The sequence below is a fragment of the Podarcis tiliguerta genome, assembly GCF_965153285.1.
Source record: "Podarcis tiliguerta genome assembly, chromosome: 12".
NCBI lineage: Eukaryota > Metazoa > Chordata > Lepidosauria > Squamata > Lacertidae > Podarcis > Podarcis tiliguerta.
This window is the reverse complement of record NC_139545.1, coordinates 16,205,149-16,230,880: the sequence shown is the minus strand read 5'-3', so window position 1 is coordinate 16,230,880 and position 25,732 is coordinate 16,205,149. Positions and strand designations below refer to the sequence as shown.

General features: G+C 44.3%; 1 protein-coding gene across 1 annotated transcript in view; it reads right to left on the bottom strand.

Annotated features, from left to right (window-relative positions):
- Positions 1-23,812, bottom strand: part of TRIM71 (tripartite motif containing 71) — a 55,516-nt gene extending 31,704 nt beyond the window's left edge. The window contains exon 1 of the mRNA XM_083404740.1: positions 20,845-23,812. Within this exon, the coding sequence (XP_083260866.1) occupies positions 20,845-21,792 (948 nt within the window). The 5' untranslated portion in view covers positions 21,793-23,812. The remainder of the gene's footprint in view (positions 1-20,844) is intronic.
- Between the last annotated feature and the right edge of the window lie 1,920 nt (positions 23,813-25,732).

Sequence of the window (25,732 nt, the reverse complement as noted above, 5' to 3'; positions counted from 1 at the left end):
CAACACAGCAGCAACCAATCAAACGTCCACCCTATGCACTACCCATGGATAAGGACGACCCCCAATTTTTAGCATGATTTTTTTTTAAAAAAAACATAGCCTTATACATGGAAAAGCACGGTAAACTGCAACCAGAGTACACAAACATTGTGACAATCCACATTAACTATATATTCTGATCCCCCCCCCCCACTCATTTCCCCTCCATTTACACTTAACAAAATATGTAATGTTGCCACAACTCTTCTTTATGCATGTTGTAGAAAATCTCTCTCTCTCGGCTTTAGTAGAAACATTATAAGGAGTTAAGTACAAATAAGTTTTAGGGTTTTGATGGTAAGAGAAGGTTAAAATAAATTAAGATAATTAAACGACAGAAATCAGTGAAAGGTGGAAAGGATTTGCTGAAATAATTAATAACTAGAACATAAAAAAGGGAGGTGTGAGGAGGTCAAGGAAACAAGTTAATGAAAGATAATGATAAATACTGGATGTGTTTTTAAGTGTTTTTGTTTTTGTTTTGATGTATTGTGTCTTTTGTTTTCTTTTTATGTATTGTAATGTATTGATTTGTATTGTTTATGCTTTTTTTCTTTTTCTCACTTTTTTCTGTAATCTTTAAACTTTTAATAAATATTATTTTTTTTAAAAAAAGATAATCTCTCTCTCTCTCTCACCCCCCCCCCCGCCCGAATATATCTTCCTCAGCAATCTTCTTCCTAACACACACACTTAGAATTCAGGAGCAGGTTCCCTCCTCTATAGTTTATTTCTACAGCCACTGAATTACAACATATATAAAGTCACAATTCTTCCATCCAGCCTTACGGGTCCGAAGTCCAGTAAAAATCAAATTCAAATGATAACCAGTATCTCCCACACGACATTTTCAAGTGAAATAGCCCTGCTCTGGCATGGAACAAATGGGATTCTCTACATCAGCAAAGTCCTACTTGATATGATTACTGCCCCCAAGATGATCCATTTTTTGACATTTCACATCCCCCTATGGTGGCAAGCGGTCTTGCTCCCATTAAGATCTTGCCTGCAATTACGTATTAAGTACCGTATTTTTTGCTCCATAAGACGCACCAGACCACAAGACGCACCTAGTTTTGGAGGAGGAAAACAAGAAAATAAATATTCTGAATCTCAGAAGCCAGAACAGCAAGAGGGATCGCTGTGCAGTGAAAGCAGCAATCCCTCTTGCTGTTCTGGCTTCTGGGATAGCTGCGCAGCCTGCATTCGCTCCATAAGACGCACAAACATTTCCCCTTACTTTTTAGGAGGGAAAAAGTGAGTCTTATAGAGCAAAAAATACGGTAAGTGTCCCAAATGTCACATACCCAAGCAAAACAATTGTGCCTAAGCACATGCTTACCCGGAGGCTTTCAGTACAGTAGTCAAGATGTCTATAATATGCACAACCTCCAAGTTGGGATGCAGCATGCCTTAAAATTAACAGCTGCTGTGAACAGAGAGGGAGAGGGGCTGCTACTGCCCTTGTATCCTGCATGTGGGCTTTCCATTTGTATATAGTTGGTCACTGTGTGGAACAGAATGCTAGACTGGCCTTTGGGCTGATCCTGCAAGGCTCACTTGTGTGGTTTTGAGCTAAAAAGAGAATTTTCCTTCTTACACCTACCTAGCTACACACATCTCCATGTCTGGTTTTCTGTGCCCTTTGAATTTCCATCCCTTCAGCAGCTAGATTAACAAATATTCTCTCTCTCTTTGTATTCAAAGTTACTTATAGAGTGGAAAGCAGCACATTCTCATCTCCGAAAGCCAATGTTCAAAACTCCCATTCTTCTGGGCGCATTATGCGACAGGGAATTTCATAGGTGCGAACCTTTTCTGAGCTTTGGGTACAGACCTGCACCTAAGATTTCGGGTTAAAACTGCAGAGTGGAAGGGAAGGAGGGCCTTTTTCTGCCTCCCCACTTCCAGCTACTCTCTGAAGACTGGAGGAAAGACCCTCTTAAGAATATTAGAGGGGTTGGCAGGGGAAGGACTAGACCATGTGAAAAATGAACATAATGTTTTAGCTGCAGTTCATTCATTTTCAGCTTTGTATTCTTGTCATATTTAAAAAGCACCTAGACATTCCGTTGTTGCGCCCATAAACTTGGTTTAAGGTCCCATTGAGCGCCTAGCTTTTTGTATCTCTATTTCTAACACTGCTAAAAGCTAAGCTTCCCTTAGTTAAGGGGGAACTAAGCAGTAATAAAAGCATCTAATTTGCATTTATCACTCAGAGTTTGGGAGGGAAATTCATAAGGGGGTGGTATCCATATTTAAATAACTGTGCCTTTTTTTCTTTTTTTTTACTTTTGTCTTGCTTCATTGATAATTTAGTTATGTGATCAGCAGAAGGTAAAGAATACCAGTAATATAGAGATTTATATACAATAACACTATGGTGGGTAGCTTCTTTTTGATGTTCTACCTTGGGAGTCTTCTTGAATTGTGTCCAAGGAAGGGGCATGGGGCTACATGTGTTAGCCCCACCCGTGCAAAATCTGGGTTTATGTCTTCAGGTGTTCCATTGCAATGTGGGAAATTTTGGGGTGGAAGAACTGGGCTGGCACACACAGTGCCTAAATAGGGCTTAAGGAAGAGGTAAAAGGTAAAGGGACCCCTGGATGGTTAAGTCCAGTCAAAGGCGACTATGGAGTTACGGCACTCATCTCACTTTCAGGCAGAGGGAGCCGGCCTTTGACCACAGGCAGCTTTCCGGGTCATGTGGCTAGCATGACTAAACCACGACAGAACACCGTGACAGAAACCAAAGCGCACAGGAAACGCCATTTACCTTCCCACCACAGTGGTACCTATTTATCTACTTGCACTGGCATGCTTTCAAATTGTTAGGTTGGCAGGAGCTGAGACAGCAATGGGAGCTCACCCGTTGAGCGATTCAAACCACAGACCTTCTGATCAGCAAGCACCAGAGGCTTAGTGGTTTAGACCACAGTGCCACCCATGTCCCATAAGGAAGACGACAATGTATGGAAGGAGAGAATGCTGCTTCTTTAAAAGTGGGTTGATTAGAGAGCAGAATCAGGACATTTCGAGGATATGTTCCGGCTTGCTAGTAACCTTAGACCTTTGTTGCTGTGGCGGTGAACATTGTGTGTATAAAGTGCCACGATTCTCTCTCAGCTAGCAAGTGGTCTGGAAAAACCCGACACAGCATATTTCTGAAGATAAGCTGGTGTGGAGCCCTTTTGACTGCCCAAGGTAGGAATCTGGATAATAAGTAATTTGAACAATGCCAGCAAGCTAAGGAAACAGTCGGCAAAAGAGGGTGGATTAATTTGGGAGATGTGATAGTGCAAGATCTATGAAGATATTCTAAGGAAAGTAGTGTCTGTAACTTTCATATGAGTGGCGCACACGCCATACATTTAAATCACAAGTTGTCATCATCATCCCCAGAGTATCATAGGAACTGTAGTTTGTTAAGGCTGTATAGCACCGTAGCTCTGTGAGAGGCAAACTACAGTTCCCAGGATTATTTGGAGGTGCATACAGTGTGTATGAAGTCAAGCTGGCTGGCAGGAGCTGCTGAAATCTGCCCCTTATGGTGAGTGTCTGAGCTGTAATACCTTTGCAGTTAGGAATCCTTCAAACTCGACTACTGAATCCTTCTATGCAGGAAAGAATTTAAAGAACTTCCTTTCCTGGCTGACCCTTGCCTGAGCAACCAAGTCCTCTCGAGCTCTTGCATGCTCCTGCACAGTTGTTTCCAACCTCTTCCCCCTTGATTCTGGCTTTTGGTTTGTCCTTTGATCCTAAGGGGCCAGTGGCGTAGCGTGGGTTGTCAGCACCCGGGGCAAGGCAAGTAATTTGCGCCCCCTAACCCGTGGATTTTAGCACTCGAGTTAGAGAGCTGCGAGTGCGCCCCCCAAGATGTTGCGCCTGGTGCGGCTGGCCCCCCCCGCACCCCCCACGCTACGCCACTGTAAGGGGCTCTTTGGTCTTGGCTCCCCACAGCTGCTGCCCACAACCCAGGCCCCAATGCTGTGTGACCCATAACTGCAGAAAGACAGAGCCACAATAACTTCCATTTATCTCTTACTCTTCTTCATTCATTAATCAGAGCAGCAAGGTGCTGACATAATACACAAATTACAAATGAATACAATCCAAGGCACCATTCAAAACACAGAGATACAATTAAGAACGAAGCTCGATAAGTTTAATCTTAGGCTGAAAGATAGGGATTGGTCCAATCTTCCTACCTTATGTGTTTGTCGTGAACTGGGGAAAATTTTGTACACAACCACCATGGGATAAAAGTGTAATAACTAACATTTTATTCAGTAGAAAACCTCTCTCTCACTTTCCTTGAAGAGCTTCTATTTGAAAGTGAAGTGATTTGTTGGAAAATTTAAAATGGGAAATGTGGATGATTTGGTTGCAAGTTTCATCCTGCCCGGAAGAAAACACTTAAAATCTCAAAATTAAATTTAAAAAAACCCAGATTGTCTAGGAGCACCCGATATCTGTGATCATTAGGTCAAGACTGCCTAGTCATGAGTTTTGTATATTGCATCAAGCTTGTGTGTTTATTATTGCTATCTATTCATCCCTAGTGAACAAAAACACAGAACACCCAATCTGTTTGTCCCTTTCAAGTTTAAAGGTTTTTCTGGCATGGGGTGGGGCATCTTTAATTTAGTAACAAGCCTCGAGGTGCAAGATACATCTGGAAAGAAACAAAAGCCCAGGGCCCAGCAGTACTGGGAAATTAAAACATTGGGTCATATTCAAACGGACTAGGAAGTCAAAGGTCAAGGCAGCATTAAATCATTAGTTTCCCAGCTGCCACCATGGCGTGGTGTTGACCTTTGATTTTGCAAGAAGTGGCCCATGCAATTTTCTGGTGGCAATCTGGCAAGAGTTGAATTTTCTACTCACACCATAGCACTTCCTGCTGTGGAGTAACAATTAAAGCATCCAAAAACATGCAAGCACCAGCAATTCCAAGAGGATTAAATTAAATTTGTTAACTTTTGAATTTGCCAATAAAATATATTGATAATTATGTTATTGCTGGTATGCTGGAGCTTTTACAAAACACACACAGCTGAATTTGCTGGTAGACCACTGGAATTGTGGAAGCGGGGCATCACTGCTAGATCAGCAGCAAGAGACATTTGCGTTCTGAAGCTATGAACTTCATATGTTGAGTTCCACTTTGTACAATATATGAACTATATGCAGCAGGTTGCCTGAACTGAGCTCAAAACAGATCAAGCTAGAATACTGTTATACATTTCTCCCCTCTTACTAAGATAAAGCTCTTCAAATGGAAAATAATATCATGTCCAAGATTTCTTTAAAATCATGCTAGCCTGAAACAGTTTTCAAAGAGTTTAATCCCTCTGTTTCTTGCTAAACAGCCATGTTGCTTTACCAGCTTTGCCTCTTATCAATAGCGACAGGCAGCCTTATCTTGGTGTCAACAGAGCAAAAACGCAATTTTTAAAATATTGAGATGTTTCAGATGAGAATTATTCAACGTTGAAATTTAAGGGACGCATCCTCCGAGAAGCAACTCAAACATTTGGGCTGCAAAAGGTAAGGCAGAGTGGCCAAAAAGTACTTCGCTACAAATATCTGAGGTAGACAATGAAGGGTCTTAAATAATTTCTCCAGTTCTCTCCACAAAGGGAAAGCAGGCAGCAAGCCGGAGTACTAAACAACAATGATCAATGCAACAGCTAGAAAAGGGAGCAGAAGGTCAAAGGAAATGATTAATTCTGTGTAGATCATCAACAGGATGGGTCCTGGCCTGGCTCACAACACCCAACTACCCTAATAAGTGCATCTGTTGACCGTCTTGGGAATACAAGACTGTGTTAGAGAGGACTACCCCCCCTCCCAAACTATACTCACTCACGAGGGCCAGGTCCCATTTTGTTTCAGTAAGTAAAAAGTAAAATATTCCAGGATTGGGTCTTACAATTTACCGTATTTTTTGCTCTATAAGACTCACTTTTCCCCTCCTAAAAAGTAAGGGGAAATGTGTGTGCGTCTTATGGAGCGAATGCAGGCTGCACAGCTATCCCAGAAGCCAGAACAGCAAGAGGGATTCCTGCTTTCACTGCGCAGCAATCCCTCTTGCTGTTCTGGCTTCTGGGATTCAGAATATTTTTTTTCTTGTTTTCCTCCTTCAAAAGCTAGGTGCGTCTTGTGGTCTGGTGCGTCTTATAGAGCGAAAAATACGGTAACCAACACCGGTACTCATTTGTTATAATAATTCTTGAACTCATGGAGCCCATCATTATCCTATTTGATCTCTCATTTTACACATATCTTACTGCACTCCTGAACGTCTAACATTAGAATAACATGCCCTTGCTTTTCACAGCTTCTTGTCTGAATATCCATTGCTGAGAGGAGAGTCAGACTGTGCTGGCCCTGAAAGTTCCAATTTTTTTAGGTTTCTAATGTTGGGTGTGGTCCCTTCTTCTGTTGCCCATTTTCTTAGAGATGCACATATACTGCCTAGCTATATGCTGTGATTATTGTACGTTGTTGGTTTTCGGAGTGGGGAGATTTAAAAAGCACACACAACTGGGTCAAGCTAAGAATGTCACCTGACTTCTCCAAACAAGTTTCTCTGCTAATGTAATGAAGCATAATCTTGAATACCAATAGCCTATGTTATATGCCCTTAAGATCTCTCTAGACTAGTATCTAGCAATTCTTAACCTAGCTTCAGATAACATGAATGCAATTTTTAGCACAAAGAACTGCAGCTTTCCAAAACATACTTTTTTGGGGACAAATCTAAAGTCAGATTTATCGCTTTTGGTTTATCAGCACTCATTCCTCATTAAAGCAAAACACCTATGTTCTACTTGTAACCACTACTTCCATAGTGTAGTCAAATTTGCTTATGATTTAGCCACGGTATGGCTCTGCTGTAACTAAAGGTATCTTGACACATAGCAACTCTTAGCTAATAATGGTTTGCCTAGCAACCAACCCTACTAGGGGGAAAAAAATAGATGTGTAAACCAAGAACTGCTAGAGGTAAAAAAAAAGGGGGGGGAGGACAAATTACTTTTTGGTTCGTTATGTTCTGCATTATTAACATAAACAATGAAATCATACCAATTTCCACCTGCCCCCTGGACTTATAAATGCCTGTGGATAATAATAATAAAAAAGTAGAAATACATGCAGAGCTTCATGAACTAAGGTTTGCTGGAAATGCTGCTCATCTCCCTGGAAAATAAGGGATAATCCATGTCATAGCTGTCAACGTTTCCCTTTTCTTGTGAGGAATCCTATTTGGAATAAGAGAATTTCCCTTAAAAAGGGGAAAACGTTGACAGCTATGATCCATGTCAATGGGTTGTTTTATAGCCTTGCTATAATTTCTATTAGATAAAAAATCAGGAATGTATTACTGATGTCTCTTTGTCTCTGCTTCAATATTTCATGAACATTTTCTGTGGTTTTGTTATACACTTGATTCTGCATTTTTAACTAAAAAATAGTAGCAAAAATTGTTTCCTTAGCTTTATTCAAAGCAACCTCCTAACTCAGAAAGGGCCAATTCATATGTGCACTGCCAAGCAAGTGGCCAGGTAGTTATTCAATTTTAAGCCATGTGCATCTGAATACATGGGCACACTGAACTCTAAGGGTGCCAGAAGCATCCTTGGGTTGCAGGAAAGAGCTACAGGAAGAGGCCTTCTCTGTGGCTGTGCCCAAACGCTGGAATTCCCTTCACCTGAAAGCTTGTTTGGCACCCTCTCGACCTTCCATTGTCTGAACAAGATATTTTTGTTGCAGCAGACATTGGGCCTGTTGGGTTGAGTGGTTTTAATAGGCCAATTTCCTGCCTAGGTGTTTTATAAGCATCTCTGCGGCTGTTGAAAGCTTTACAGTAGCAATTTTTGATGCTATTTTTGAAATAGAATAAGAGACCCCTCAAAAGCACGCTCAAGAGTTGTTATCGCTGCTGAAACCGACGACTGATCAAGATAGTGCATATGAGCCATTTTGTGGAACGTGGGGACTTGTGACAATATTTGTCACATTAAAATGTAAAAACATAACAAATATACCATGTAGCATTCAATACAATTACTGGATTGAAGATAAGTTGCTAAATTAGTGTTTGTACAAGTTTCCTATAAAATATTTAGTATGGATTGTTACAATATGTGTATTCATGTATGAAACAGTTGTGTATATTTGCAGCATGGCAAGTATTTAAGTGTTCCTTTGTGTTTTTGGTGAAAATTTGTGTTAAGCCACCATGAACCTTCTGGCCACAATGGAAGGGTGTGGAGTGAAGATTTTCTAAATAAATGGCCATGCAGAGAAACAGTGTTAACCATTGGTGTTCAGAGACGCTGCCATTTCTGTGATCGTGGCTGCACATGGCATATGGTCATGTACCCGTACACACAATAATTCTGTTGGTTAATATATTAGCCCCAACATTCTCTTTGAGTAGATCCCAACCATTTTTAATAGAAAAGTCAGTAAAACATTTGGATTGCTTCCTAACACTGGCCAGAACTCCAGCAAAAAGCTAGGTAAGCCACTGTACTGTGGAAGTTCACTGTACAGTGGTACCTCAGGTTAAGTACTTAATTCATTCCGGAGGTCTGTTCTTAACCTGAAATTGTTCTTAACCTGAAGCACCACTTTAGCTAATGGGGCCTCCTGCTGCTGCCGTGCCGCCGGAGCACGATTTCTGTTCTCATCCTGAAGCAAAGTTCTTAACCCGAGGTAATATTTCTGGGTTAGCGGAGTCTGTAACCTGAAGCGTATGTAACCTCGAGCGTATGTAACCCGAGGTACCACTGTATTCCTCACACCAGGGTCTTGGGAGGGGAGAGTTTGGGAGGGAGCTTTAGTCGCTACCAGAAACATGCAATTTTGCTCCCAGAAGGCTGGTGATTTTTACTAGAGTATAATGAAAGCTAGTTTAACTGTATTATCGCTGCATGTGCCACCAAAGAAGCTTATCCTGAAGTGTAGTTTATATACATTTTATAAGTTTCCTAAATAAATGCTTATGCACACAGTCTGCCACTAGAAAACGCACACCTTTCTGAAGAGCTTACTTCTTCTTCATGTCAACACACATGCCAAACATTGAGTAAACGGCAATAAAATCTTCCTTAAAAATGATCCCAAATTGCTTCTTTTATTCAGACAGGCAAGATCAGGTCCGTATTCAAAGAGTGATGAGGAAGTATGTTGCATTCCCAGTTAGAAACTGGTATCAAGAATGATAAAGGCTCATAAATACCTGAACTTAACCAGTCTGAGTTTGCATAATCTTCACAGTAAATGCAAGGGGGGGGGTAAGAATAATCATCCAGTCAGCTGAGTCACCTCCCAAGCAAGCATGCCAGCAGAACTCAAGTCTACAGGTCTCAAACTGTCAATACTTGTTAACGCTATCAATTTGTTCCCTTTTTTTAAAGGGGGAGCAGAGCGGAGAAAATCAGCCTATGTACTTCCAGGAGAAGGATGATTAACTTTTAAATCTAATGTAAGCAAGATCAGCTTTTGCTTCAAAAGGCACGTGTGAGAGAGGTGTCCTTCACAGTCCACTTGAAAGGAAGGAGGTATCTCTCAATAAGCCCAATCAATGGCTTTCTATCCCAGGCATTTATATTGGTCATTTCCCGCTTGCACTATATCTGTGTAAATCCAAAGTTGTAGCTTGGAAAGGGGCTGAGGGTGGGAGTGAACCTGGAATTTCTTGTGTGCTTGTAAAAAGGCACAAGAACCATTGTGGAGATGAGTAGGGTTTCAGGTTGCCCTTATATGAGGCTCCACTATCTTGCTACGTAAGAAGTTTCCAAAATAGTGCAATAACCGGATTTAGAACATGGCAGGTCCACAACAGCCTAACAAGGACTGCATTAGCCATTGGGAAAGCATAATTTACTGTTCTTAATATGGAGTGTAGGATATCAGGGATAGGATGGGAGGAACTAAAAGCCATTAGAAGCCAAGATCAGGAACCCAACACACCAAGGTTAACCTCCTCAAATATTCATCTCCATTCTAAGATGAAGTTGAGGAGAAGAGACCTTCAGGTTAATCAACAAATCTGCAACAACACAGGAAATACAAAGAGGAGGATTCAATCCAGGAGATGTTGCCAGTATAAAAGGACCATTAGGTCCAGTCGTGACCGACTCTGGGGTTGCGGTGCTCATCTCGCTTTATTGGCCAAGGGAGCCGGCATACAGCTTCCGGGTCATGTGGCCAGCATGACTAAGCCGCTTCTGGCGAACCAGAGCAGTGCACGGAAACGCCGTTTACCTTCCCGCCGGAGTGGTACCTATTTATCTACTTGCACTTTGACGTGCTTTCAAACTGCTAGGGGGGCAGGAGCAGGGACCAAGCAACGGGAGCTCACCCCGTCATGGGGATTCAAACCGCCGACCTTCTGATCAGCAAGCCCTAGGCTCTGTGGTTTAACCCACAGCACCATCTGCGTCCCTGTTGCCAGTATACACTTCTCCAAAACAGTGTTTATTGGTTGGGTGATGGCAGTCTCAGCACTAACGCAACTTTCATTGAAAGGGTCTCTCCTTTTTCCTACACAAAAGCTTTGATTACAGGGAGGAAATGCATCTCCACCTATTTGGCTTGCTTTTTCCACACAGTCCACAGAGGGCAACAGAACCAAATCCACTTCCTTCCCCTTAAGCTTGAGTGGCAGAGCACATGCTCAAATTCAGACTTCACCTGGTAGGGCTGGGAAATGTCCCGTCTGAAACTTTGCAAAGTCTCTGGCACAGAATATCCTTCTGACTGAATTGCTTCTACAAGAGAAGCACCCACTGCACATTACTGAACATTTTGGTGGTTGCTGCCAACACAAAACTGATTGGCACACAGTATTTCATTTTAACGCAATATTGACAATATTGACTCTAGAAATGCAATGCTCCCGATATATAGATATTTTAATGGAATGATACTTTGCATAATGAAAGATACTTTTTATTGGTTTTTCTATTCCTCGCCCTATGTTAAAAGTTAGAAATCTTACCATCTGCTAAGGTCAAATAACCAACCTACAGAAGGACTGGGGGTTGGGAGGGAAATCTAACCAGCATGTGCAAGCTTAGAATTAGAATTGGTTCTACCAGAGCTACATGCATCTAGATCATGGGTAGGCAAACTAAGGCCCGGGGGCCGGATCTGGCCCAATTGCCTTCTAAATCTGGGCCGCGGACATCTGGGAATCAGCGTGTTTTTACATGAGTAGAATGTGCCCTTTTATTTAAAATGCATCTCTGAGCTGTTTGTGCCTGGTGTTTTCACATGAGTAGAATATGTGATTTTGTTTAAAATGCATCTCTGGGTTGTTTGTGGGGCACAGGAATTTGTTCATTTCCCCCCCAAAAAATATTGTCCAGCCCCCCACAAGGTCTGAGGGACAGTGGACCAGCCCCCTGCTGAAAAAGTTTGCAAACCCTTGATCTAGATCAATGTTTCCTTCCTCTTCTGGTCAACTCCCTAAGAATAACTACAGCTTTTTAAAAATCCCATTGCCCCACCCCCACCTCAAAATTCACACAGGCAACGTAACTGGATGCATTTGACAACCACTGGTATTCATCATTGCCACTACTTAACTTTCTAAGGAAATGCAACTTCCGGGTTTCCACTTAGTACACAGTTAAGATGGCAGACATTTAGATTGTGGAAGTATACACAAGATACCAAGGTGACACAGCAGCAAACTTATTCACAATTTCAAGCTTTTTGTTTGTTTGTTCAGGATCTAAGCTCTCTTGCCATGAACTTATAGTGTTGCATGAGGCAGGATCAGAATACAGTACAAGGCAACATTAAAGCCACATCATAAGCACATCAAAAGTTGCAGGGAGCTGGGAGCTAACCCATCACAATACTTGTTTTAGTGCAATTAGCATACATTCAAGAGGCACAATTTCAGCGAAGATGCTCGAGCCAGTCCATTCATAAGTTTAAAAGGTCACAACAGCTCTGGTCCAAGCAGGGATATATACATTCCAGGAAGTACGCGAAGAGGAGAGCTTCCATTGTTTTAAAAAAACACACAGAGAACTCACTTCTGTTTCTCATTTTTAAGGGAAGGCTAGAAGAACGAAAATCCATGTCATCCTGAGAGTACAAATGTATCTAATCATGCTGGCTTCTAGAGCGCAGCGTTTCCTCCGCTTTTCTCAAGAACTGGCACACAACAGGGATTTTGCACAAGATATTTGATGAAGTGTGTGGAACACAGCTGAAATGGATATCTGACACAGATAAAATTAATCAGGTTGCAAAATCCAAGCAATACACAATATTTTGCCCTAATCCTGCTGCCATCAGGACTTTTATATGTTTTTGACCGATTTTTGCTCCTTCATACCTCAGAAAACATGCCAGCTTTTTCACCTCAGGAATAGCATAAAGCTAATGCATATATGGGACATATGAGAGCCTGGCCATCTGAAAAATTATTGGGAGTTCACACTGCAATCTAAGGCAACACAATGAAGAGCAAGGGGAAAGCAAAAAAAAGAAGAAGTGGCATATAGCCAAGACTAACAGCATCCCACAATAAAAATGATACTAACTCATTTCCAATACAGTCGTACCTTGGAAGTCAAACAAAATCTATTCCGGAAGTCCATTTGACTTCCAAAATGTTCAGAAACCAAAGCGTGGCTTTTGATTGACTGCAGGAAGGCTCTGCAGCCCATCGGAAGCTGCGGAAGGACTGCTGGACGTCTAGCTTCCAAAAGTAGTTCGCAAACCAGAACAGTCACTTCTGGGTTTGTGACGTTCAGGAGCCAAAACGTTCGAGAACTAAGCTGTTTGAAAACCAAAGTACGGCAATGGACTGTGTTCAAATGAGATCCCTTCTTTTATGAAGCTAGACGGCAAACTTTGCTAGCATGCATCTTTGAAAATACATCCTTCCTCCTCCATGCAGCCTACTCCATTTCTCCCGGAAAGCTGTGGCATTATTTACAGCTGCTTCCTCCCCCGTCACTCTGGGACCAAGAAGAGGTGGCAGCAATGCTACCAACTCTGCCTCTTTCACACTAAAAACACCATTTATATGCAGAACCTGCAAAATATTCTCCTAGCACAGCCTGGTGCTCTGCAGCTGTTTTGAACTACACTTCCATCAGCCATGAGTGGCGCTGTGGTCTAAACCACTGAGCCTCTTGGGCTTGCCGATCAGAAGGTCGGAGGTTCGAATCCCTGCAATGGGGTGAGCTCCCGTTGCTCGGTCCCAGCTCCTGCCAACCTAGCAGTTCGAAAGCACGCCAAAAAGTGCAAGTAGATAAATAGGTACCACTCAGGCAGGAAGGTAAATGGCGTTTCTGTGTGCTGCTCTGGTTTCCGTGTTCCGTTGTGCCAGAAGCGGCTTAGTCCTGCTGGCCACATGACCCAGAAAAACTGTCTGCGGACAAACGCCAGCTCCCTTGGCCTGTAAAGCAAGATGGGCGTCGCAACCCCAGAGTCCTCTGAGACTGGACTTAACTGTCAGGGGTCCTTTACCTTTACCTTTCCATCAGCCCCAGCCAGCACACATGTTAGCTGGGGGATGATGGGAGTTGTAGTCCAAAATAGCTGGGAGCCCAGCAGGCTGCCCAAGGATATAAAAGCAGTGTAAACTATTTAATCTTCTCTTTCACAGTTCAACCAACTTTTCTCCAGAAATCAAGTTCTGCATCCAATGTAAAGGTAAAGGATCCCCTGACCATTAGGTCCAGTCATGGCTGACTCTGGAGTTGTGGCGCTCATCTCACTTTACTGGCCAAGGAAGCTGGCGTACAGCTTCCGGGTCATGTGGCCAGCATGACTAAGCCGCTTCTGGCAAACCAGAGCAGCATATGGAAACGCCGTTTACCTTCCTGCCAGAGCGGTACCTATTTATCTACTTGCACTTTGACGTACTTTCGAACTGCTAGGTTGGCAGGAGCAGGGACCGAGCAACGGGCGCTCACCCTGTTGCGGGGATTCAAACCGCCAACCTTCTGATTGGCAAGCCCTAGGTTTCTGTGGTTTAACCCACAGCACCATGTAGTACCCCTCTTTTTAGATTAAACAGAAAGTATAAAGGAGAAACAGCATAACCTAGAGTTAAGTAGAAATATCACAATGGGTGTTAAATTCACAAAGGACAGGCCCTGGGCTCCCAGCAAAAGATAACATTTTTTGGAAAGCGGGCAAGTTTCCAGTGGGAAGATTCTTCCACACTGCAATGTTAATTTTAGATGCCTTGATTATGCGTTTGAAAGACAGGGTATAAATCTAAGCAATTTTTAAAAAATGATCATGAGGGATAAATCAACAGAGAAACCATGAAAAGAAACAAGGCTTGGTGTGCCAAGCCTTGTGACTACAGGGCCAAAACTGTTTACTAGTTCCCAGTTACTAATCTGAAATAAGGCTAGGAGCACAGGAAAGTTAATTCGCCTTAATAAATTTATGTGTCTCTGAACTCCAAAATAAGATTTGGTCTACATCCTAGCTCCATGATACAGGGTAGGACGTGGAGACACAAGCTGCAGTTGCTTATTCAATTTGCTGATTAAGCTCCATTTTAAAACTTTCAGGCAAATAAGGAACTAGAAACTATGAGCCAACTTTAGCTACATGTTGTCGCTGGAAGATCCTCACTCAGGATTTGATTTACCAAGACAGATATGAGGCTTACTCTTTGAGCCCGAGGGAAATGTTTAACTCTCTCATTTTACACTCTATATAATCAAATTGTTACTTTTTCACTAGCTCTTGTGGCTCTTGGGGTCACTTGCTATGATAGCTGGCACCATGCAGTCTGTTGTTTACCTAAAAAAACTTGCGTGTTTCTGGGGGGGAAAGTTTGAACAATTCTTAAATTCTAGTGTCATGGTTTTATGGCAAGCTGTTTCAGGAAGCAACAGTGCTGGGTAGGCATCCTTGCGATACATGTTGACCAAAAATGAAGAAGGTGGCACAAGTTATCATAGCAAAACTGGAAAAAAAAATCCAAGCTCATGGATTTAAACACTGCACAACAAATTCTGCATGGGACTTCTGAGATGTGTGTGCCCAAAATAATGCGGAAACAGAGATTCGAAACAGGGACACAGTAACTCCATCATGCAACACTTCCATGAGAAAATATCGGAGGGTGCGTACAAGAGAGCAAGCCAGGAATAAATTTATTCCCCCTTCTTTGCCACCCCACTCCAACAAGAAAGGAAGAGAACAGGAGTGTGTTTTTCCAGGGAACATCGCAGGTTTTTGTTTTGAGACAGAAACACTGCCCTGCGAAGACCCAAAGCTCTGTCAAATCTAGGTAAAAAGCATTTGAAGACACCACAACTAGGACGCATCTACATTTAGCTAAGCCACTGTGCAAGAATGCTGCTTAAATAAACAACATTCTCCTCCTCCCTCTCCCCACCTTCACTGTTCAAGCTCCCTTTTAACTTACCCAAGGCAATCAGCACAACTTGAGATAAATGTGTTTGTCCCTTGGATTAAAGGTATCCTGTTAAAGGATACTTATTCCGTACCCACTGGCAAGCACAAAAATAGTAAGAAATGGAAACACTGTGGAAAACAGTCACGTACTACAGACAGAAGCTCTAGCACACTGGCCAGGCTTTCTTATTCATATCCCATCTTTCCTCCAGTGACCTCTCTTCTCCCCACTATTTTATCCTTACAACAACAGAGAAAGAGAAATTAGAATGAGGGCTAAATTATGCACACCTGGCCTAAGGTTGCCTGATGAGCTCCACAGCTGTGTGGACATTCGCACCTGGGTCATGCAGGTCTTAGCCCAGCACTCTCTAACCCACACCCTTTTGTGCTAGTATCAATTTTTTGTTACCTTCTCTGACAGACTTACTAGGGAAGAAGTCTTCTATAGACTTGCATCTTGAGGAGACACTGATAGAACTGCAGTGTTAAGTAAGGAATATTTCCAACTCAGGCATTTAGTTGTGGTATTTTGAAGAATTGCCTTAGCATGTTTGGTTTTTTTCTTCTCTATACTGCACACTTAATGGCTGAATTCTGCAACACAATTGTTCAGTCGCCCAGATCAGGGATACCTTTCTCTTATTATTTTTTAATTCTGATTACAATTTTCTCCACAATTGTTCCTTTGGTACAACGAAAACAAGCTGTGAATTTACCGTAATCTTTCTCAACAATATCAAGCATTCTCTAGGGTTTCGCTTTTGGTATTCAGAGTCATCTCTCTCAAAAAAAATGTTTAAGATAGACGGGATGTACGTCAGATGCATTTGTAGAACAGGAAAATGCTTCCTTCCCCCATTGCTGTTTTGATTCTCCCAAGTCTTCCAAGTTTTAGCTCACCCCTTTAGCTCTGGATAAGGAAGTCCATCAGGATAAGCAAAGTATTTAAACTGATCAATGTGGCTCACCAAACACAGATCAAGCCATTTCTCTCTATTGCCACTTGAAGACATGGCAACAAATGGTCAGTGTTAAGAATTGTCAGCTCCATGCAGTGAACAGCTGCCAATGAACAGATTCTAAAAACTGGGCTCCACATGGCAGCTGTGATGGGAGCAGTGGCCCATCATAGGTTGTTTGAACATTAGATGGGGAAGGCAAACCTTAAAAATTAAAGAACGTTAATATCAGATTTGCATTGTGCTCAATATGCAACACAGCACATTCAAGTGCGTTTTTTCCACTACAGAGTTAAAATCCTCTTTTAAAAATAAAATTCTCTACATGTTTAACCTGCAAAAATCTAACTGTATTAGGGGGTGGGTGAGCATACCCTTCAGAAAGCGTGTTTAGGACTGCAACTTTAATATATTACAGTGACAAGAGTTTACATCACTTATTCACCGATTATCTGCAGCAATTATTCTAGACAAGGTCTGAAAATCCAGAAATGGGACTTTTGCAGGAAGCAGGCAACAGCAAAGCAAGATGCAATGCAACTTAATTTTTCAGCATGGTACAAGATCTCAGTATCAACTGGAACCTAAGCTTCCAACCTAAGGTTCAGTTACAACTTCACATTCAAGAAACATGCCCAATGCAGCTACAGCAACAAGTATTTCCAGTTTCTTACTGTGTGCCCTTTTTAAGGTAAACCAGTTTAAACTATAACTGAGAAGGTACTGAAAATATTTGCTGGGAAGAAGTGGGAAGAAGACATCAACAACCATCAGCAGAAATATTCCAAATACTTACAGCAGTAAGGAATGCTATTCTTGGTTGAGCTTTGCAGGCTTAAAAATTTGCATTTAAAGTTCCAAATGCCCTTCAGAGGCCCACAAAGAGACAGGAGTATTTGTTAAACATTAGAAAGCTCTGTGGGAGAACCAAGTGCTAATGAGGAGATTTTTGCATTTCCTCAAACCCTTCCTGAAAAAAAGCCTTCCTAAACAGTCCTTTTATTTACCAAATTCAGGCATTCTTTCTCATTTTTCCCCCCTAAATAACCACACATAGAAATGGTAAAAAGTCACCCAGTTTCTTGGTATGAACAGGCTTGACTCTGCTAAGAACCAGTCCTTCTTAAAATACATTCAGGTGTGTGGGGGGGGCGGGCGTTAAGCCTAAATAGTGAATGTACATAGCAATAATCAAGGGGAAACTTTGCCCACTCTGTCCTCAAGTCATGACTCTTATCTCCAAAGTAGTCAGGAGCAGCTAAGAAGTTTGCTGGGAAGCAAGCTATCTTCTTAACAATGAAGCCAATGGAAAATTCCACTGTGGCACTACCGCCAACCAAGAGGAATGTCGCAATGAGGAATGTCGGCTAACAAATTGAACTTCCAGTTCATGCAGTTGCTACTAGAATCTAGATTTTATTATTGGGGGATCAGAATACCTACTTAATTACGACAGTAACAAATTGTTAGAATATAGATTTATGCCAAGTACGATTCTCTTCTTTTAAATAAATAAAAAAAATGCTAGTACTTGGAAAAATGGCACTAAATTGAGATTATCAATGTGCTGCAGACTTTTATTTATACATTTAAGGCAACGTGATTATATGCCTATCCTTGCGTACAGCCTACAGGTGTAATTTTAAAGCCTTATAAAAATAAACTTATAGCAATTTGCTCTTGCTTTCTTATTTTGTTCCAACTATTGCTATTTTATGTTATGTGACTGATGGGAAGCTTCCCAGAATTCAAATTTAAGGGCATTTGGGTCTAGCTTTTGGTTTAAATGATTAGTTTATTAGGAGTGCAATTCTAAATGTTATGTTTTCCTTTCATTTTATTAAGTGTTTGATCCTTCTAACAGCAGCATAAAAGTCTCTCATCCCACTCAATATAGGAACTTCCAAAACAGCATGTTACTGGGTGCTTTTCAACATCATCAGAAGTGAGAACTTTGACACACTACACAGCATTATATTTTTATAATAGGAAATTGATTTTAGGTATTATCCAATGCTTCAGCTTGAGGAGACAACAAGCTCAAAAGCACCTCTCCTGTTATGCAATAATCTCAGGATCATTTCATTTTCGTGTTTCCTTCCCAATCAAATAAACTCGACAATAGTGACTGCATTATTTTTGTTATTTTTTCCCCGCCCAGAGACAACCTCTAGACAACAGTGACAGGAATATTTTTGGAAACTGTGAATTATTTTTTTGAGATGGGGGGCTGCAACACAACATACACACCAAAAGAAACTCACATGACTTATATTTTCTTTAACTAAAGAAAAGTTCAAACAGTGAAGATTCTTGTTTAAAAATAAAAGAGGGCAAAAGTGAATCACCATGAGAGAGAGAGGGAGGGAGGGAAAGGGAGAGAGAGACTGGGCTTCAAAGCCATCTTGAAACCACATCCTCTGACCATGTAAGCCTTTGTCTATATCCCACATGTGCAAGCTCTAGCTGTTACGCAGCAGCGAGAGAAAGAAACTTTACATATGCTCAGAGGCATTTGGTTCCATAGGTCAGCCTTGGGTCGTATTACACCCTGGCAAACTTCTAGAAGCTAGACATTCGGAGATTTAGTTGCATGCCACAATCCTCCACAAAATCCACAAGCTAAGAGATGGTGAGCCTTAATTCCCATTTCCATAACTGTGGACTTGTAGAATTTCCATTTGAAGAACCCACAGTCTAAACTGCAGAGCGTAGACTGGCAAAGTTATCTGCTCATGTAAACCACTATTTTCAAGAAAACAAATGGGGAAGGGAATCCTGAAGGAGCAGCTTTAGTCCATCTCAGGAGACAATCCTGCAATGCTGGGAAGAGACATGGAAGTCACAAAAAGGAACTTGCAACAAAGTGGAAAAAATGTGTCCTGTTTGCAGAGTTCACAGGGCTTCAATTGTCGGCTCTCGCACTTGATTCTGATTTCAGTACTGTGTGTTAAACTTGTTAAATTCATGCCCCCCCCCAACCAGAACACACACATCACTTGTTCTTCAGCATCCCGAGAAGTTTTGCTCTTAAGAACCATCCTCTCTTGCTTGCAGCACATCCCCCCCCCCCCAAAGCAGCTCTACTGCTTTGTACAGCATTATGGAGATTTACTCCAGTTAAGCGTGGACAGCTCCACGTGAACAAAGCATGCAAGACGCAGGAACAGGGCTGGAAGCAGCAAGCACACCGTGTAGGTGTAAAAAGGGGGAGAATTAAAGGAAATTAAGGTTGCCAGATGTCCTGCAAAGGAAGGGCAAACGCTCTTTTAAAAGGCGCGGGGAGGGAGGGGAGGAAATTGACAGCCCTATAGAAAGATAAATCCCATTTCAGTACAGCTACAAGACAATATCAAGAGGAATAAATGAAGCTATACAATAAGGGGAATTGCCAAATGTACGGAAAAAGTATACATTTCCTGCAAAAGACAAGCGGAACTTGTAAGAACCGCTATAAATTCTTAACAGAGCAACAATTTGCACAGGAGGGACGCCTTATTTCGCAGCATTCCTCTTGAGGCTCTTACGGGCACAGATTCAAAAATAATTCCAATTAACACAAATCGGTTACACCTTAGCATCTTTGAACCACCTTCATAGAAACCACAAGGCAGATCAGAGGGTAATTTGTCTCCTTTGATTCTCTCAGCGCACACTTGTGAACAAAATCCGGGTTGATAGTTAAGTACAGAAACAGGGTCCAGCTGTGAATTTAAGTCATGCAACCTAGTGCTGTTAACCAGCAAAACCAAAACGGTGTTCAAATATGCCTCTTCTGTAGGTGCTCTTTAATTCAGATCGCTCCACCCAGGGCGGAAAGAGCACAGCCGCACATGATCTAAGCAAAGAGTAACACGTTTCCACGTTACATTATCTTCCGTTTTTAAAAAAAGCCCTCAAAAAAAATCTCAGAACAAAGCAAGCAGCCATTTGAAGCTGATTTGGGGCAGGACTCCGGAGCGGGTTCTCAGATCAAGAAGCTGAATACACGCGGTTCAGAGACTTTATTGCTTAATTTAACCCAATACGGTTATTGCAAGCTGCTCTCTATCCAATGCAACTTACAAAGCCCCAAACGCCAGGGCAGGCGAGGGCAGTTTGCAGTACCCCCTTGAGCCCCGGCTCCTCTCTCCCTGTTGAACTTCAGAGGCGGCTTCTCTCCCCGCCTCCCCACCCGGTCCAACATCACTCCCACAAGGCGATTCGGATCAAGGCACAGGAGCCAACTCCTAGGGCTAACCCAATAAAATATTTGAGGGTGCCAACCCCCCCCCCAAAAAAAAAGTTCATAGGCACTGCCATTCAAGTGGTGTCTTGGGATCAATTAGGTGAGGCGAGGATTCCCTCCCCCGCCCCCCAAATGCTCGATTCCATTTGGCACCCCTGATTCGGATCAAGGAGTCGAGCCACTCACCTCGTCGTCGTGGTGCTGGCAGTAGTTGACCCGGTCGGAGAAGACGGAGGAGAGGATGGTGTAAGGCGCGGCGGAGTAGGGCTGGCTGAGGGCGAGCTGCGCGGCCGCCGAGGCGGGCCCGGCGCCGGTGGAGGCGGTCGGGCCCGGGCCGAAGCGCTCGATGAAGTGGTCCTTGGTGAGGCGGACGCGCTGGTGGGCGCGCACGCAGTTGTCGCACAGGTGCTCCTGGCAGTCGAGGCAGCGCGAGCTGGCGGCGTTGCCTTCGTCGCACGAGCTGCAGCGAGGCTCGCCCTGGCGGCTGTGCGGCCGTCGGAGCAGCAGCGACGAGCCTCCGCCGCCGCCGCCCCCCGACGACGCCGAGCCGGCCACGGAGCCCGGCGACGAGCCGCCGCCGCCGGCCGAGGCGCGGTGTTGTTGCTGCTGCTGCTGAGGCGCCGGCTGCTGTCGAGGGTGGTGGTGGTGCCGGTTGCTGGTGCTGCTGTTGCTCCCTCCGACGACGCCGGGTCCGCCGGGGCGCCCGTTGTTCTTCTGGTCCTCGGCGGCGGCCGCCACGACGACCACGTCGAGCAGGTTGCTGAGGAGGAAGTTGGACGAGGGCAGCGCGTCCATGCCCGACGGCTCCGAGATCACCACCTTCTGGTCGCAGATGGGGCAGCGCAGCTTGAGAGAGTCCCCCGCGGCAGGGTGGCGCTGCGCCTCCAGGCACTGGCGGCAGAAGGCGTGCAGGCAGGGCAGGACGTGCAGGCGCCTCGACGGGGCGCACGAGGAGGACGACGAAGACCCCCCGCCGCCGCCGCCTCCTCCTCCACCCCCTCCTCCTCCAGACGAGGTGGAAGTCTGCGAGGACGACGACGAGGTGGACGAATTGGACGAGACCGGAGCCGGCGAGCCGCACATCTCCTTGCACAGCGGGCAGATCTGGAAATCCGACTCGGGGAACGAAGCCATTGGGGATTGCGGGAGGGGGGGGTCCGGGGGAGGAGAGAAGGGGGAGGGGCACCGGGCTAGCAAGGAGGCCGCATGAACCCCGGCGAGCTGCGGAGACCCGCTTGGCGAGCCCCGGTGGGTGGCATCAAGGAGGCGCGGTGTGAGGGCGCTGCTCCGAGCTTCCTCCTTGCGGGTTTGGCGGGCCGGTGGGTCTGGCCTCTCCTCCCTCCTGGCTTTCCCGTCCGCCGCCCTCTTTTAAGCTCCTTCAGGGCCCGGGTCTCTCTCCCTGCCGCGCCCCGCGACTGGCTGCGCGCTGCTGCTGCTGCGTCTTAAGCCGTTTCCGAGCCGCCGTCGCGCCTTCCTCCTTCCCTCTCGGCGCAGCGCTTCTGGGACGGCGGGGCGGGCGACCGAAGCTTTCCTGGTCTGGAAAGTGCATCGGCGCCTTCGCGTTGAAATCCAGCGCGGAGTGCACGTCGCCGGGCGATTATTATTCCTCCTCTTCCTCCTTTTTTCTTCGACCAGGGAAAAAACAACAACTAAATAATGGGGGGGGGGAGAGAAGTCTCTGAACCCAGGACCTCTTTCCGCCGGTCTCAGAAGATGGGGAGAGCTGGGCCGAGGGGGGAAATGTCGATGGAGAAGAGGGAGGGGGTCTTTGGATTCACTTCTTTCTTGAGAGACTCCGGGAAAGGCGCAAGTTGTTGCCCAGGCAGGCTTCTCCGGCCCCGATCCTCGCACGCCGGCCCCGCCACCGCATGTCGGTAGAAGCTGGAAGGAGAGAGAGATGGCGATCCGGCTGGCGCAGCAGCTTCTGGGCAGGCGGGCTCCCCAAAAGAGAAATGGTGTGCGCGCGCGCGGAGAGGAGGGGAGGGGTGGTTGCGAATGAATGAAATGAATGAATGGAGCGGAGCGCGCGATCTTACGCTAACGAGCTTGGCGTCTTGCCTTTGGTCCACGCCTTCCGCAGGTCTCGGGGGAGATCGGGCGATCGCATCGATCAGGTCCTCGCCTAAGATCTCCCGGAAAAAGAACACAAAACCCCCAGCAACCGCCCACGCGGTCTCTCTCGGTCCTCTCGGGCGCACACGCGCTCAGACCGGCGAAAGCCGGGGAGGAGAGCAGCAGTAGCGGCAGGTCCCGGCCGGCCGGCCTGAATTATTCATGGGGGGCGTATTATATTCACTCGCGCAAATTGGAGCGGCGCTGCAATGCTATCCGAGTGGCCCACGCTCACCCAACAGGATCCACCCACCCCCTTCTTCGTCTCCTCTCTCGTGTGTTTTTTTTCCTTTTTACGCGCCCGAGCCTCGTCAGTATCCAAGATCACATTTCCTTTGTCATTGCGCCCCTTCGCGTGGTCTTCTGAGGGGGGGGGTGTGTGTGTGCTTAAAATCCTCTTTCTTAAAATAAAAATAAAAATGGTGCTTTCTGTCCTCAGAAACTCACGGAAACAGAAAGGGAGAGCCGGCAGCGGGTTTGAATTAGCAGCAGTTACGCAGCAGCATGGAGGTCCCGCGAATGAAAGACCAAACGCATTTGATTCCAACAGAGCCAGCGCGCTGGAGAACGGGTGGTTTCTCTCTCCCCCTCCTGTTTTATTATATTTATTACAGTGGTATTATTATTATCTCCACCACCCGGTGGATTTAGGGGAGCAACGTGGTTCTTCCCGGGCGCCGATCTGCTCGCATTCCTGGTCCGCCTCTTTCAGGATGCGTGTTATTGAAACTGATCCAGAGTTCGGAATCCTTTTAATCTCCAAAGGAGCGAACTCACTTCCGCCTGAGCGCAGAGGGGGTGGCTAGAGGGAAAGGAGGGGGGGGGTCTCAAAAGCAAACAGGAAACATTAACCCTCTTACTACTGCTGCCTTTTGTGTGCTGTTGGCTCTTTCCAGGGCAAACGGGGAGGTTCTTGAAGCTTCTAGTAGCCAGGCGTTGCTCCTCGACTGGAATAAAACTTGCCTTGTTTTAATTCGCTTTTCCCTAATTTTTTTTAAAACTGAGATAGCCAGGATGGGAGGCTTAGGAGCCGGCATCAAGGCGTTAGGCTAAATTAGCACTCTCCTTCCCCGTCCAATTTTACATTTTTGTTCTCGGTTTTTCACCCACCCACACTTTTATTAAAAGTTGACGCCACACTCATTGTTTACTCGGAAGTAAATCTTGTTAGTTTTCCAGTAAACTTAGTCTCAAGAAACAGTGCACAGGCTGCAGCTTAAAGGCACCAAGGAACCAATTTTATAGAGGGTTTTGTTTGTTAAATGGAAAATAACACCTTTTAAATCCCTTCCATGTAAAAGCACATGATTCTGTCCTTTCCAGTAATCTATAGATAATAAGTTTCTGAGGAAACTCCTAAGAGCTACAAAATAGCTAGCATTTATGAAATACATGAGTAAGATCTCATATTTTGTTGGGGGGGCAAGAGGGGTTAATAATTCAGTCAATTCCATGCAAGAAGGCTTCTGCAAATTTGTGTTATTCTGAAATGTGGTCTGTTGTCTGATTAAATAAATCTTACTGGGTTGATTGAGGAATTTCTGCAGTTATTAATACAGTGAATTTGCTTGTGAATAAAAACATTATTCTGAAAGAGGGAGAAGCATTTCCTGACAGATGATATGCACACATATCACAACCACCATCTTAGAAGAGGTATTCCCTTCTCTATGGGAGTAAATGAGGAAGTCTTTCTAAAATGGTGCCTGCCAACTATGGCGTATATAGGCACAGTAACTTGTGTTAAAAATAACACAAAAGTTAAAAAAAAATAACTTTTTCTTTAAAAATTAAAAAAAAAATGAGTCATTAAGGGTACGTCTTAAAATATTTTCAGTTCATTAATTGACTTAACATTGTACCAAACCAATAACATTTGAGGGTTAAGGTATGCTTTGCCAAACAAAGTAGCATATATTAATATTTACTTTTAGTACAGGAAATTAAGTTGGTTGACAGGAATTGCAAAAAACGGAATTCTTCTTTTCATAAAATGTTGACAAGCAAAAATTACAACCAATAATTAAAAAAAGACCGGGACATTAAACGAAAACACTTTCAGTATGATTCTATACATGTTTACTCAGAAGTAAGCCCCACTGGTTTCACTAGGGCTTTCTCCCAGGGAAGTGGTGTTAGAATTGCAGCTACGTGTGTATAGGATTGCAGGGTTAGGTCCCAAGCCTGAAAGAATTTAAGGCTCCAATCCTGCACATAATCTAAAAGTAATCACCAATTAACTCTTCTTGTGAGTACGGTAGGTATGAATCTTTGGCAATCAGTTGAAGCCGAGTAAGATTGTCTTCCATGAACACGGTCTTAACAGTGAGTCCTTAAGTGAAGAAGAAGAGTTTGGATTTGATATCCCGCTTTATCACTATCCAAAGGAGTCTCAAAGCGGCTAACATTCTCCTTTCCCTTCCTCCCCCACAACAAACACTGTGAGGTGAGTGGGGCTGAGAGACTTCAGAGAAGTGTGACTGGCCCAAGGTCACCCACAGCTGCATGTGGAAGAGCGGAGACGCGAACTCGGTTCCCCAGATTACGAGACTACCACTCTTAACCACTACACCATACTGACTGTGGAGGCCAGTTCTGGAGCCACACGTCCTTCCATAGTGGGGACATAGGTTTCTGGACGGGAGATGATCACGGTGAGGGTTTGTCAAACATGCCTTCCTCTTAGTTTGTTTCTCTTTTTCGTCCTGAGTTCGAGTGTCTTCAAAGTCCATGACACCTTTGGTAAAGGCTGTTCTCCAATTGGAGCGCTTACAGGCCAGTGTTTCCCAGTTATCAGTGCTTATACTACATTTTTGTAGATTTGCCTTGAGAGTGTCTTTAAACCTCGTTTGCTGTCCACCGGTATTTCGTTTTCCATTCTTAAGTTGGGAATAGAGTAGTTGCTTTGGAAGACGATCATCAGGCATCCGAACAACATGACCAGCTATCGTATACCCTTGAC